This window comes from Egretta garzetta, unplaced genomic scaffold, assembly GCF_000687185.1.
Source record: "Egretta garzetta isolate BGI_Z169 unplaced genomic scaffold, ASM68718v1 scaffold14, whole genome shotgun sequence".
Classification (NCBI taxonomy): Eukaryota; Metazoa; Chordata; class Aves; order Pelecaniformes; family Ardeidae; genus Egretta; species Egretta garzetta.
Genome location: NW_009259588.1, coordinates 3744430 through 3758409, shown reverse-complemented (window position 1 = coordinate 3758409; position 13980 = coordinate 3744430). Strand labels below are relative to the sequence as shown.

Genomic DNA, 13980 nt, shown 5'->3' with positions numbered 1-13980 from the left:
GCCTTGAAGGTTTCCTTGAAAAGTGAACACACTGCAAATATTTTAGCTAGAGGTACAAATAGGGCCTTTCAGAATTAATATTTCTATGAAGTGAGAGCACAGGCAGTGGACCAGTGTAACTCCTAGTTCAATAAATGAGATCTTTGCCTCCACCCAGGTTTTCTACGCCAAAGGCGCGTAAAAGAGCTCCAGTAAACTTGGTTCTCTGTGGAGAACTCCCCTCCCCACAAAGCATGAAAGATCTTTTCTGCAGGTGTCTTGGATAGTTCTTCAAGACAAGGTACATGGAGGAGCTCAGAATATAGCGCTACAACACTGCAAACTCTGAAGCTCATATCACAGCCCAAAGAAGCTCTTGTAATTTGCCTTGTGTACCCTAGAAGGCTTAATTTTAGTTTTAGTTTCTGTAGCTTCATCTTCTACCCTCATTCTCTGTGCATGCAATGTACACTACAATATATACTCTATACCTGAAAACTGGTTCCTCAAACAGAGCCTGCAGGCCTTTTTGCCCAAATAAAAATATATATACTGCGTTTTTCACCAACACAGCTGGTAATAACGATACTCGTATGTTAGTATGCACTGATTATATTCTAGGCAGGCACTTCACTGTTGTCCAGACTGCAGCAGGGGCCGCTCAGCCCTTAGCTCAGGCTTACAGCAGTGCAAAAACGTGGTCAGCTTAGCAGAGCTCTTCCTCTTCCCACTGAGAGTTTTGGGCCGTGTCTTACAGAGCTGCACTCCAGACCCTTGGGGAAAGGCTGCGGGCCTCTCTGGGAGAGTATCCCGTTTTTAGAAGCTGTTGTATGAATTGCAGGGGGGACAAAAAGGCTGCCGTTTTCTAAAGGAGCCTTTCAGTTGCAGGGAATCAGACGTATCCTTTTCTACAAATGCATCTTCTGTGATAATAATGATGGAAATTTTCAAGGAAGCCAGTGGTATTACCCATACATCAGTGTTGCAAGGCAGAATTTTGGGGCAAGCTAGAGAACAGTTCTTAGAAAACATGGATCAGATTAACATATTCATTACTTTTCTCAAAAGGAAATATTTGGCAGGATCATCTGAAGAGATGTATGTTATCAAACAGAAATGCAGTAATGTTTCAAGTGATAAGCTGTGAAATGCATCTTAAAGAAAAGGGTCACTTTAGTTTGCAAATTTTTATCTTTTTGTCCATATAAGAACAGTTTAATCCGTGAGAAAATTTGTAAAGAATTCAGGTTAGCAAGGTAATAGGAGTAGTATTTCATGTATGCATCTATTGAAAGAAAAACTTCTGGTTTAAATTGTTTGACAGTCTCTTATACAATCTGAGATACTGTGAAAATCTGAAAGTTTTGAGCAGTTTAGAAAATGTGACTACCAGTAGAAACAAGTGAATCAGAGTTCAAAAGATAGAAGGAAAACAAAAGCATAGTGAAATTGTGAGAATGATACTTCCAACCCAGTTAAGTTTCAATATTAGTAAAATACTGTAAGAGAAAATCTCTTCTACAGAAAGAAAATAAAACATGGGTTTAGTATATCAGTATGATTATCTAATTTATGGGAAATATGATAAAGTAAGGAAGAAAATGGTGCTCACAACTTTACAGGCTGACTTACTCAGATGAAAAACCACTGGGACAACTGGCTGTGGGGCCAGCAGCGTTCCCCACTGACGGAACTTTGTAAACCTTGCTAAACCTCTTTTGCCATTCTGTCCTACTAGCAGTATGCAGCACTATCTAATGCCTATGCATTGCATATTGCAATAGAGGTTTAAGAAAACATGGTAACAAAAAAAGCCCCACAGTATAGGCTATTCATGATCAAAATTATACCGACAAGATGAGACTATTTGGTTTTATATTGGAGTAAAACAGAAATGAAGTGACAGTGAAGTCGCTACTGAAAACTACTGCACGGGAACGTGAATGAATGCATGAAAAACTAATGTATATAACTGTTAGTAAAGGGTCAAAAAAAAATGTCCCTCAAAACTTTCCACAAACTGTAACTTGTGTTTGGGGTGTTTTGCTGGCTATTCCCAGTCTCGCAGGGACAGGTTTATAGGAACTGAGGCTGAGCGTGAAGAAGGAGCATTCAGGAGAAAGCTACTAAGTCACTTATGAAGTACTGGCCACTTTATCTGTTTTCTAAGAGATAGCATCTAGTCTTGTACAACTAAATATTCAGGACTTTACCGATTATCAATGTAGAAATATTTAACAAGGAGTTGGGAGTCTGATTGTAGTCAGCCAAATTTGAAAAGTCATGAATCGGTGAAAAAGAAATATTAGAATAAATCAGTCTTTGGTTGTATTAATATTATTCATTCTTTTAAATTACGTTAGCCTTAGTGTTAACATACCAACAATACATGTAAAAATGGGTCATGACCATAAATTATGCACCTTGGACTGCTAGAGATTTGTGAGACCTGCAAAGAAAAGGAAGGCTTTATAAATGTCTAGAAAGAATAAATTGCAAATGAGTTTTGATTCATATATAAAGAATCTTCAATACTATATGGTTTCCAGCTTATTCTGCAGGCAAAGGTTAATCAGCTTTCATTTTGGGGGATAAAACAGCTGTGACCAGCTACTAAAATTTCTGATGCCTTAGGAATTTATTGTAATTAATTACAATCTGAAGCAGTTTCATAGTTTTTGATGAAGCCAACTTATTCTGCGCAATACAGACTGAAGTCTTGGAGTAGTGGTGGTGGTGTGCCTTACACTGCGGAGAAGTACACCCCAATTTGCTTACCTGTTCCCTTTTCCTCTGTTTACCCAGCTGATGGTGCAGTTTACATAGGAAGTCGTCCTCATTTTGTAGGTCACTTGTTCAGTAACCTTTCACCTGTGTGAATTGTGGTCAAAATCATACCTCAGGTGTTCGAATAGCACTTACTCCAGGCTGTCATTTGCCCCTTTGATGCTGACTTACCTGACCAGTAGTGAGCATTATTTTCCTTCTACAATTACTATAATGGAGCTGATTCCTGAAATGGAAAACAGGAGGCAGCTACAGACAGTTTGAACTGTGCTACCACAGTTCCACGGGCAGGCACCTTTCTTGGAATTTTGATGTTTCTTTGACTTTGCCCAGAAATACATTTGGTAAAAGAAGGAGTCAGGCATCTGGTCTGTATTTTCATGTGACCCTGTTTCAGCAGCTTGGAAATACAAGATTATCCAGATAGGTACTTTCTGGGTCTCTGACTTGTTCTATACAAAATGTGAAGGGAAAAAAAAAAAATTGGATTAATCAAAAACCATTTTTAACTGGAAAATTTCAAACCCATTAAAAATCCAGCTGAGCTCGGTTGAATTCCTAAGAGGTTATTGAAATAGAGGGAGGAAAAAAGAATTTTTGAACAGAGATATTGAATCTTATGATGCAAGATCATTACACCTTTGTTCAGTTACACCTCTACCACTTACGCCTCTTGCAAATGTCACCAGATTACAGTTTTAATAGGTGTTTTTACTTCTGAGTATCTACAGTGCTAGCATGCTGAACTGAACACGGTTACAAGAGAGAAGAGTTTCTTATTCTTTCCACTTGGATTTTCAGCTGAAATAGTGACTCAACGCCTGTAACTTGTGCTGCAGTTGAAACTCCTCATATTCTGGGGGATCTTGGTGCTTGCAGTCAGGTTGAGAATGGTAATGGCAGGCACAGCAGGGAACTGGGGTTCAATATGCTGGATGAGAAGGTGAGTGTTTTAGCACAGCTGCCTCCTGAGGGTCAGGGGGAAGGAAGAGCCCTGTGGGAGGATTTTCAAGCACCGCTGAGCTGGAACACCAGGAGACGATGATTGACTTCAGAAGAGCCCTGCTGTGCAAAGGATTGTTGTGTTGTGGTCCCCTTTATCAGGCTGGAGACATTTCTTTTGAAGGAGCCAAAAGGAGCCAAAAGTGGGAGAGTAGTGAGATAGCAGCAAAAAAAAACAAATAAAAAAATAATCATCAAACAAACAAATAAAAAAATAATTATCAAACAAACTCTCTTTGATAACATCGAGGTCTGGAGATTTGTTTCTGTTGCTAACAGCTTCATTGATTTGGCAGTTAATTTCATTAGAAAGATTGGCTTTGTATGGCAATAGTAAGATTTATGTATGAAAAACTGATGACCTGATCATGATGCAGTGCAGGTTGAACTGCTGTTTGTCTAGAAAAGGGATATTCATTTGAACCTCAATATACAGAGGAAATTTTATTTCTATTTGGTATGTACAATCAGAAATAAATAGCATGGTTTCAATCTTAATATGTGCATTTCTTCACAGGAGTTCAGACATGCAGCGCAGAACGGCACGAACCGGAAAGCACGCCCTTCTGCTGAGATCCCAGTGAAAACACCGCTCAGCTCGTGGATGGCTTTGCAGCTCCCATGGCAACAAGAAGGAGGTGGACTGAAGATACTGTCTGTCGGCCTGGCTCTACTGGCAGTTCTTGTTATGTTTTACTACGGAGGAATGAAAACAGAACTGTGAACTGAATGAGGCTTTTATGAAAACAATAAAACTGCTGTTTAAAATCTTCAAAGGAAACACTTTTACCAACAATTCTTTTTTCTTAAAAAAAAAAAAAAAAAACTAATATAAATTGGGCAATAATTTATACTCACCCTATGCCTTTCCTGTCATTCATAGGAGAGAATGTTAATAAGCTCTAGGGAGACCTATCTTGCCAAAATTTTCAATCCTTGGTTGGCAGAACAGTTTGTTGTATCTTTCCTCTTTTTTTTTCTAAAACGATGCAATGTTTGCATTGCTTACTCTTTTCATAACTGCTGTAGCAGGTAAAATTGCATGCAGGAAACTCATGAAGTTTATAAGAAATCTTTTCATTGAGTGATGTTGGTAATCTTCTGTGGGCAGAATATTTAAAGCTTTCTTAAAGATTTTACTTAATGCAGTGTGATGGTTTGATATATGTCTTTTTACGTTCAAACCAAACACTGCTGAGCCATTAAAGTTTGTCATTTGTTGCAATTGATTTTGCTCTCATATCTGAAAGAATTTTTGGCCTGCCATCTTGCCTCTCAACTTCACATTGGGTTACTAGGCTTTGTTAATAAAACAAGAATTATTTTTTACATAGAAATAGTTTTAAAGGTATTGGGCTTTTTATCACTGAATGGGAAGATGGAGTTCTAGTGGTAGGGTTCTCTTAAAAGATGGATTTAATACAGTCTCTATAGATTTAGTATAATGCTCAGAGAACTAAAAGTGAATCTGCTATTAGCTGTACATCAGATCATGCTGTGTATGACAATGTTGCTGTGTTAGTGGGGAGGTTATATTTTGCACACTGCACATTTCTAATTAATTTTTGTCATGACAGGATCTCCACGCATCTTGAGACTGCTGGTCAGTCAGTCAGGGACTGGACTTTTGCCCAGTTCTGCCAGCAGTTGACTGCACGATATTGTTCATTCGTTCATGCCTTGTCACCTCTCTGGCTCTTCATCCAAACTTCCACTTGCAAAGTCTGTTTAAAATCTTAAGAGCAAGAACTGTATTTTTTTTTTTAGTATGTTTGTGTCATACCCAGCACAGACAGAGCTGAGCTGCCTACATGGCTGTTATGCTTTAACCCCAGCAGGCAGCTAACACAGAGCCACTCGCTCACTCCCCCCCAGGTGGGATGGGGGCAAGAACTGGAAGGGTAAAAGCGAGAAAACTCGTGGGTTGAGGTAAAGACAGTTTAACAGGCAAAGCAAAAGCCGTGCCCGCAAGCAAAGCAAAACAAGGGATTCATTCACTCCTTCCCATGGGCAGGCAGGTGCTCAGCCATCCCCAGGAAAGCAGGGCTCCAACATGCATAACGGTGACTTGGGAAGACAAATGCCATCACTCTGAGCATCCCCCCCTTCCTCCTTCTTCCCCCAGCTTTATATGCTGAGCATGGTGTCATATGGTGTGTGGGACATCCCTTTGTTCAGCTGGGGTCAGCTGTCCCGTCTGTGCCCCCTCCCAGCTTCTTGTGCACCCCCAGCCTCCTCACTGGTGGGGTGGGTGAGGAGCAGAAAAGGCCTTGGCTCTGTGTAAGCCCTGCTCAGGAGTAACGTCCCTGTGTTATCAACCCTGTTTCTAGCACAAATCTAAACGTAGCCCCATGCTGGCTACTGTGTAGAAAATTAACTCTATCCCAGCCAAAGCCAGCACAGTGGCTCCACAGTGCAGATGAATAATCCCCTAGGAAGGAGGCTTTGTACTTTATAAACCGAAGTTTCCTAGTAGTTACAGGCAATTAATCAGGAAGTTCCACCATGATGCTTTCAGTACAGCCTGTAAGTTATAACAACAACTGTAACTGTCTTCAGGAAATTAGATGTGTAATGACTTGAGTATTTCCTTTCTTATTGCAACTACTGAAGGTCATGAGCCAGGACTCAAACTTCATGAGAGTTTTTAAAAAACCTGTGCTCTTGATTTGCTTCTGCTTGTTTTTTTCAGGCTTTTCTTTACAACCAGGAATATGTAATAATCAGTAATTTACATTTTTAACAAATTTGAAATATTAAAAAAAACAAACCCACTTGACTCTGGGAGCTGAAATTTTTAGGGAAAGTACCACATATCACAAGATTCTCAGGAAAACTATGAGTTGACAAAATCATTGTATCTGATCCAAATTTTTGCATTTGATGGGAATAAACTATGCAGACATGTTCTATGCCTCTAGCACTCTCTGTCAGCCACGCTAGCTTATTTAATCATAGCAATTACAGACTCATTGCATCAGCTGTTACAAAGATTTACGAAGCTTGTGATTTAGATTCTGTGCATTGTTGGCTTTAATGGGACGGGCTTATTTTCTTAGAAATGATGCAATATAAAGAAAGAGGGTGAAGAAGACTTTGTAAATGGCATTGCCCACAGATGCAGTACGTTCTTAAACTGAGCTTTAACCTGATAAGTAGGAAGTGTTGTTTGTCAAGTATTTTGTTATCTTCGTTTAGATTTTGAGAGGGCTTCTTGACACTTTGTATTGTAGAGCGGTAGAGTGTTTGTCATTTGTTCCTGTTTATTTACAACTAAAGCTTTCAAAGCCACTGAGCTGAACAAGTCCGTTCTGGTCACACAGCTCCTTTGGACCTTCAGACAAAACCCAAACCACATGCTGCTTGAGGCTGCTGTTGAAGACCGCTGGGATACCTCAGCGCGTGTAGAGTAAACCATAGAAGCGTATCTACTTCATGGAACGGGTTGACCTGAACGCCTTTGATCTGTGATTTTTGGTCCCATTTGGCTCCCTGAGTGCTTCTAACTGCTGTGCCAGGTGGCGTTCTTCATTTTTACATCAGCATTATGTTTGAGGCCTACTTCCACCAAGCATTCTCTCTTTACAAGCCATCACGTTGGGTGAGAAATCTTCTGCATTCCACGTTAATGAGGTCCTTGCAGGAGAAGTTTCCCCACAGTCAGTTGATCTCACTCTTACACGTGGGTGAACACACTCATTACTAGAGACTGTGTCTGCTAATAAGCAATCTACATTCAATGCCTTTTTTTTTTTTTTAAAGTAAAAAAGAATCTAATTTCCTTTCAGTACCAAGGAAGCCTCAACTATTTTTCTTAAATGTCTGTGGTAGCTCCGAGTTCTCTTTGGCTGTTTGCAGTGAGGAATCTTGCAAACCACAAGACTTGAATAGCAATGGCATCTTAAATCTCTTCTGAATAAATTTGAAGTGCACACTTCTTATATCCTACTTGTGCACAGTTTTGGATGGTGGAGGACTTTGTCATTTAATCTTGTAGCTTTCTGTTAGTGGTATACTTGTTTAGAAAAGAATATGAAATAAAAAATGTGGTCTATGTAAAGCTTGTTCGGTAAAGCAGGAGAGAGAAAGAAGGAGAAGGTACCTCTGAGGAGAGTTCATCCACATCTATCACATCATTGCCTGCACATCTCTGAACATCTGACAGCTTCTGTTAATTTAGTTTCACTCCCCGGTTCAACTTCCCATATGGAAAGCTGGAGTGATTTTTGAATAACAGCAAGTAATATCTGAAGTGGCAGCAACTGGCAACTCTGACATTGAGCTTGGCTGTGGCCGTTACCCAGAATCCTTCCGCGCTTCTTGAGAAGCAATTACAATTTCACAGGTTGGAATTAAAATTCCCCGCGGTATGCAATAGAGTAACTGAAACTGTCAAAGTGATTTCAAGCTGCTAATCTCTCCCTGCTCAAAGAGTGAAAATAGAGCCCCTCTTACCCAGGCACAGATCTGACAACTTAAAAACTCCAGCCTTCCACTACATTTAAATACATATGGAGAGTGGCTTGAGCTGCTCACAGAGGATATTTGTAAAGATGTTATGTCTATGAACATTTGTGTGCTATTAACAAGTCTATCTTTTTCAACTTTAAGATGTGCGTAACTTCAGGGACTAACACAAATGTAAAAGAAGTAAAAAGCAAGAGCTCTGAGACTTTGGAGGAACGAGTAGGCATGTGCCTATTTGTGTGAGGCTTATTAAAACCTTTATTTATGTGTTTCTGAACATGTAGTACTTTCTGCTGAAAAATTGCTTGCAACTTTCCCAAATTTTATATTCACATATTTATATCCTGCATTTTATTTCAAGTACACTGTGTTTTATTGTATAGATAAAAAAAAAGAGCATTTAGAAATGAAAAACAGAGGAAAAAAAATAAGAGGCTGTAAAGCTAGGGTGTAAAATGAAAAACAGTAGTGCGAAAGCTGCAGAGCAGGTTTGAACTAGGAGACACAGCCCACAGAGTTAGGGACTGGCTGCAAAACACCATTTGACTTGTTCGGAGGCAGCATTCGTCCACTAGAGAATGAAAATTAGAATGATTGCTGGAAACTATTTCTGTAAATACCATTAAATGTCTTTTAGTTGCATATTTCATTCATGCATGCACTTAACATTGAAGTGAATGCTTTTTTCTTTAAATGAATATGCTCCAGTAGGTGGTGGAGGGGAGGCAAATTATGAACAGTCCTATTTTAATTTTAAAGAAGCCCAATACAAAAAAAAAAAAAAAAATTGTAACAAATACTCATGGCCCTGCACCTGCTGGTATCCCAAAGTCTGTTAACTCCTACTTGGGAAGCTGTAGTTATGGGTCTGGATCACTTATGCCTTAGATCTCCTTGTGCTGTGTTGTGACAGGTTGGGTGTTTGAAAAGTCGTGGAAGTGCCTGTGTTCCAGTCAAAAAGCCACTCAATCTGATGGCAGAAAAGATCTTCAGATCTTTGTTTCTCTGTTCCACACCTCTCTCTCATGCCTTTTCACCATCTGTGCATAGACTTCATTCTCTAAGTCTCTTCTCATTCAAATCTCCTTTATCAATGTCTCCTTTATCAACGGGACTTAAAGAACAGGTAGATAACATGTTTAGGTTTCCACATGATTCTCTTAGGAAAGGAAGGTAAGAAAGGAAGGTAAGGATATGTGGTCCACTGATGAAGGTGGTGTGATGATCAAAAAGCATGAGAAACTCTTGTGCAACGATATGAGAGCTACGTCATCACCTAAATGTATCATAAGATCTGTCTTGTGCATCCTCATCTGTCTCTACCTGTAATCATTAGTTGCTCCCTCTTGTATTATCACTCAGAGTAAACTGCATTTCGTATGTACTGCTGGAAAAATCCAGAGTGACTCAATTGCATGTGCTAGGGCGGATTGAAGTACAGCAGTAATGTAGACTAAGATGTGCGGGTATGCACAGTCAGTCCTAAGGAAACAGCAGCCAGCGCAATATCACACACCTCTGGTATTCACAGCTGAACTTTTTCATGGAGTCTTAGCTATTAACATGCAGATTCTGGGCTTCAGAATCCCCCCACGTGCAGAGAGCTACCACCGAAGAGGAAAGGAGAGGAGGGGAAAGGGGGAGGGAAAAACTTGACCTTGACTTTTAAGCACACGATGGTGTTACCTAGTAGCTGCATCACCAGAGAAATGCATTAGCAGTTCAGAAGGAAGCTAAACATTACGCAGTGACATCCCAAATCTCTTCTTTGCACCTTTTGCTTCTTTTTCCTAAATACTTAATCTGCATTCCAGAGAGGTGAAGGTTCCCCTGGCAAAACCCAAGCAGATCAAGAGGGGGAAAGTCTGCTTTTTGACTGTGGTGATTTAGCACTTTTTTCACTGAGGGGGAGAGGCAGGGCATGTGAATCGTGTCCCGTGAATGGAGAAAGAATAATATTTGAGTATCTTTTCAACAATATTTATTTTATTGGAAACTATTTAGCAATGATAGTCGTTCTTCTTGGAAAGTGGTGTTAACACGATGTTTTATAGTGCGCGATCCGCCTTGGCTGGTTTGCTGAATGCCGGTTGTGGGTAATGGAGTGAAATTCCATGCTGGTGACCAGAGTGCGATGGAGATTTGTGCCTACAACTTGCGTGCTTTAAACGTCCCATCTGTCTCTGAGTGTGAGAACAGGCTGGTTGTGCTCAACTGAGCATAAAACACTGTGTCTACTCCCTTCCTGGGTGGTGTTTGTGGGGACGGGTGTGCAAATGGTTAGCTGGCAATGGGTTACAGATTACAGGAGAAGCTTGGAGATGATAAAACTCACCAAAGAAAAGGGCCTGTTTGGCACATCGTGTGTGTTGGAGGTCTGAGAGAAATTAACGTGATGAAATCATGACATCATGGGAAATTTGACTTCGCATAGCTAGGATCTCATTATAGCATCGTCTGAAGAGTAAAACTGTTTTACGGTGCTTGGAAGGCTTTGCTGCGCAGACACCCTTCCCAGCTGCTCTCAGCTCTTGGGGTTACTGTGGTGTGCCGGAGCAGTCTGTTTCACCACTCTGGCTCCTGCATGCTGGTGCCGCAGTCGGAGAAAGACAGTCCAGCTCACCTGGGCTCCGGCTGCCAGCTGGGCACGCGCGGCTTGCTGCAGGAGGGCACTCCAACTCGTTGTCCCCTGCCACCCTTTTGTCACCACATTGCAGGTCTTATTGCAGGGTAGGGAAAATGGGCACGCTGTGACCAGCAACGAAACTTGCTCGGTCCAGTGGCATTCGAGTCAATGATACGTGCTATTTAATGGTTGCAAGCTTCGACTGTTTGGTTTTTAAGTACCTCCATTCCATTCCTTCCCTGTGAGCCTACATTCTCTCTTACCCTTTCTTCCAGCTGCTTCGCCCAAGCTCTCGGCACCTCATTTCGTTTCATGGAAGGTGATGTGTCTTCAGAAAGATAAGTGTTAGTCTGAGCACGGTGGCTGCCTCCCTGAAAACGAGAATGCTGCTGCTTCTCCTGTGGAGCCGATCTGCCAGAGGTATCGGTGCCTGGAAGCGTCTGTGTGGCAGTCTCTCTCCTTTAACTGTGTAGTGGCTGGTTGCTGGAGCCTTCGAGTCGTATCAGAAATTCCCATTTGCTAGCTGGCAGTATTAAAAGGCCTCTTCTGTTGTGTGACATTATTTTTAATCTTGCGAACCCCAGAAATGTGGTAATTTGAAGCAAGAGATAAAATACATCATCGATGTCAGTTGAACGTATTAAATTTGATATCCGCTAGTGGCTTTATGAGCCGTAAAAGTCAACATCTAGCAATCATTAACTACGAGATCTCTATACAAGAGACTACAAAGGCCCGTGTGTGGCATGGGCTGCAGAGTATCCATACGAGGCGGCAGAAGTTACTGAGTCAGCCACACAGATAACCAGTGACAGAGGGAAGGATGTTTCCACTCAAGGGACAGCTTAATCTCCAAGTATTACAGTAATATTAAGGAAATTAAAAAAAAAGACAGATTGCAGCTTGGTTGTGCTGCAGCGGCCTTAATTTGCTTCTGTCCTGCTTGGATTGTTTTGTAGGCAGAAAGGGCAATCTGAAGGACAATCTCCAGCAGGAGGATAAAATAGAGCCTAACAGCACTTAACAGCTTTGCCTCTGTGAGAAAGAAATTACTTGGTACAAATTTGAGCATCCTGCACTTTAGTGTCTCCTCCCCACTCAGCTCTAAAAGGAGAGACCTCCTTGGTTTGGTTTGGTTTTCTTTGGGATTTTTTTCTGCAAACACATGTTCTTTTTCCCAAAACCTATATTGTCTGACTGAAATAATACTAAACAAAATCAATTACTTACTTACCCTTTTATTTTGAAGATGAAGCTTGTTTGTGTTGCATCGCCTGTGAGACTGAATCGCCACCTTACTTGTAGGGGGACGGGATTAATTTTTCTATTGATTTGAACCTAAACTGGAAGTTTTTGGTTGGCCTGTGGAGCACTACTAAGGGGATCAAAAAAATCAAGCCTAGCTGGCAGTCAATTTGCTAAATTTACTGTCTACAGATTTACCAGGATTCCGTACTGAAAATCGTTGAAGCTAACAATTAAATCCACTGATAAATTCTCAGTTTCTACCAATTTATAGTGACCTGAAAATCAGGCACACAGATGATTTCATAGCCTTGCCCCAGTGTATTGTATATCTGCTGTAAGAATTGCCTTTTTGCAGAACAGTAGTGGTATACATTGCTCTCACCACCTCCTCCATGGAACCTCTGCTACACAAGAAGAAAAACAAATAAAAGTCAGATATGAGAAGGTTCTTAAACTTTACCGTAAAGAAGTGGCTGTCTTGTGCCTCTGTGAAAATATCCATGAAAGGTTGTTGTAAATTGTAGTTTCTGAGTTTGGAAAGTTTGTTCTACAATAGTTACCAGCTGTTTTCCAACGTAAACTCTGCGTTTGGGTTAACAGGTTTAAAACAAGAAGTAGAATCACTATCAAAACATAATAAATTTTCAGGCCATTGTAGAAGGATGGAGGAGCTCTTCTCTTGCCCTGCCTCCTAGCAGCAGCGGTCCGCCACTGGGGAGGTGGCTGAGCCTTAGGTGCCTGGTATGTCAGACAGCGGCGGAGCTTCCAGGGCCAGCCTTTTGTCACCTGTGTTTAGTCTTTGAAAGACATTTACTTACCGTGCATCCTGCAGTAGCCTTGCGTTCTCTGATGTCCTTCAATGAGCTCGGAAGCACATGTGAGTATGTTCTGCAGAAACCCAGGATTACAGTTCCAGCTTTCTGAATCGGAGGAGGGAGAAGAAGCTACTTCGGCCTTTCACAAAGGCGTTGTGGTGAGAGGGTTCAAAAGTATATTTCCTGTTCTTGCTGCGTACAGTGCTGCAAAAGTTGAGTCACCAGCATATAAATACTTTCTTGGCCTCCAAATATCTGATTTTTGTGTTGATTAGCTGCCCATTTCATTTCTCTTTCCACACTTACTGACTCATCTAAGTAAGAACAATGAAACTGGGTCGCTGCCAATCGTACTTCATAATGGTGCAAATGTAGGAAAGCTGAGGCAACTCATAAATGCTGTTTTATCTGCCAGGAAATCCATGAAACTGAAATTCTAGTGATTCCCATTGACTGCAGTAGCTTGAGCAAAAGAGCTGGAATAGTTTCAGCAATAAAGTCCAGTCCTGTGGGCAGTCTCGCGCTGTGGTCTGTAATGGTGCGCTTGTAAGCAAGGAAAGTAAATGGAAGCCTGGAGGGAACATGTTTTATTCTGTTCCCTTGGTACGTTTAACAAGCTGGCCCAAACTCACTTGACAGGTAGAATTGACAAGGTCTCTTTGCTTAAAAAAAAAAATGACAGTGTACTAACTAGTCTGATTTTCCAATTGCCAGAGTTCAGTTATCTCGATCTGCTATTCGTGTTTCAGGCAGTAGAAGCAAGCTGGTGTGATGGCCAAAGAAAAGCATAAAACTTTTCTCCTCTGAAGTACTTCGGAGTTAGTTGGAAAGCAAATGTTCTGGCCTTATGAAGAAGGAATGGTACAGGTGGTTCTTCCCATACCTTGTAATTGTCAGTATGGGACAAGCTTTAAGTAATACAAAGACCTAAGGAAAGGAAGAATTTTAAATAAACAGCCATGTTATGTCGTGCAGTGTGATTTTGAAGTGGGCTAGATTTTAAGAGTTACATCCATGAAAAGGCCAATTACAGTATTTTGCTCACTTTTCTCTTTT

At 41.0% G+C, this 13980-nt stretch overlaps 1 protein-coding gene across 1 annotated transcript in view; it reads left to right on the top strand.

Annotated features, from left to right (window-relative positions):
- CDKAL1 (CDK5 regulatory subunit associated protein 1 like 1) overlaps positions 1-4548 on the top strand; it is a 418320-nt gene extending 413772 nt beyond the window's left edge. Inside the window, exon 16 of the mRNA XM_009637900.2 lies at positions 4286-4548. Coding sequence (XP_009636195.2) covers positions 4286-4492 — 207 coding nt within the window. The 3' untranslated portion in view covers positions 4493-4548. The remainder of the gene's footprint in view (positions 1-4285) is intronic.
- The last annotated feature ends 9432 nt before the right edge of the window (positions 4549-13980 follow it).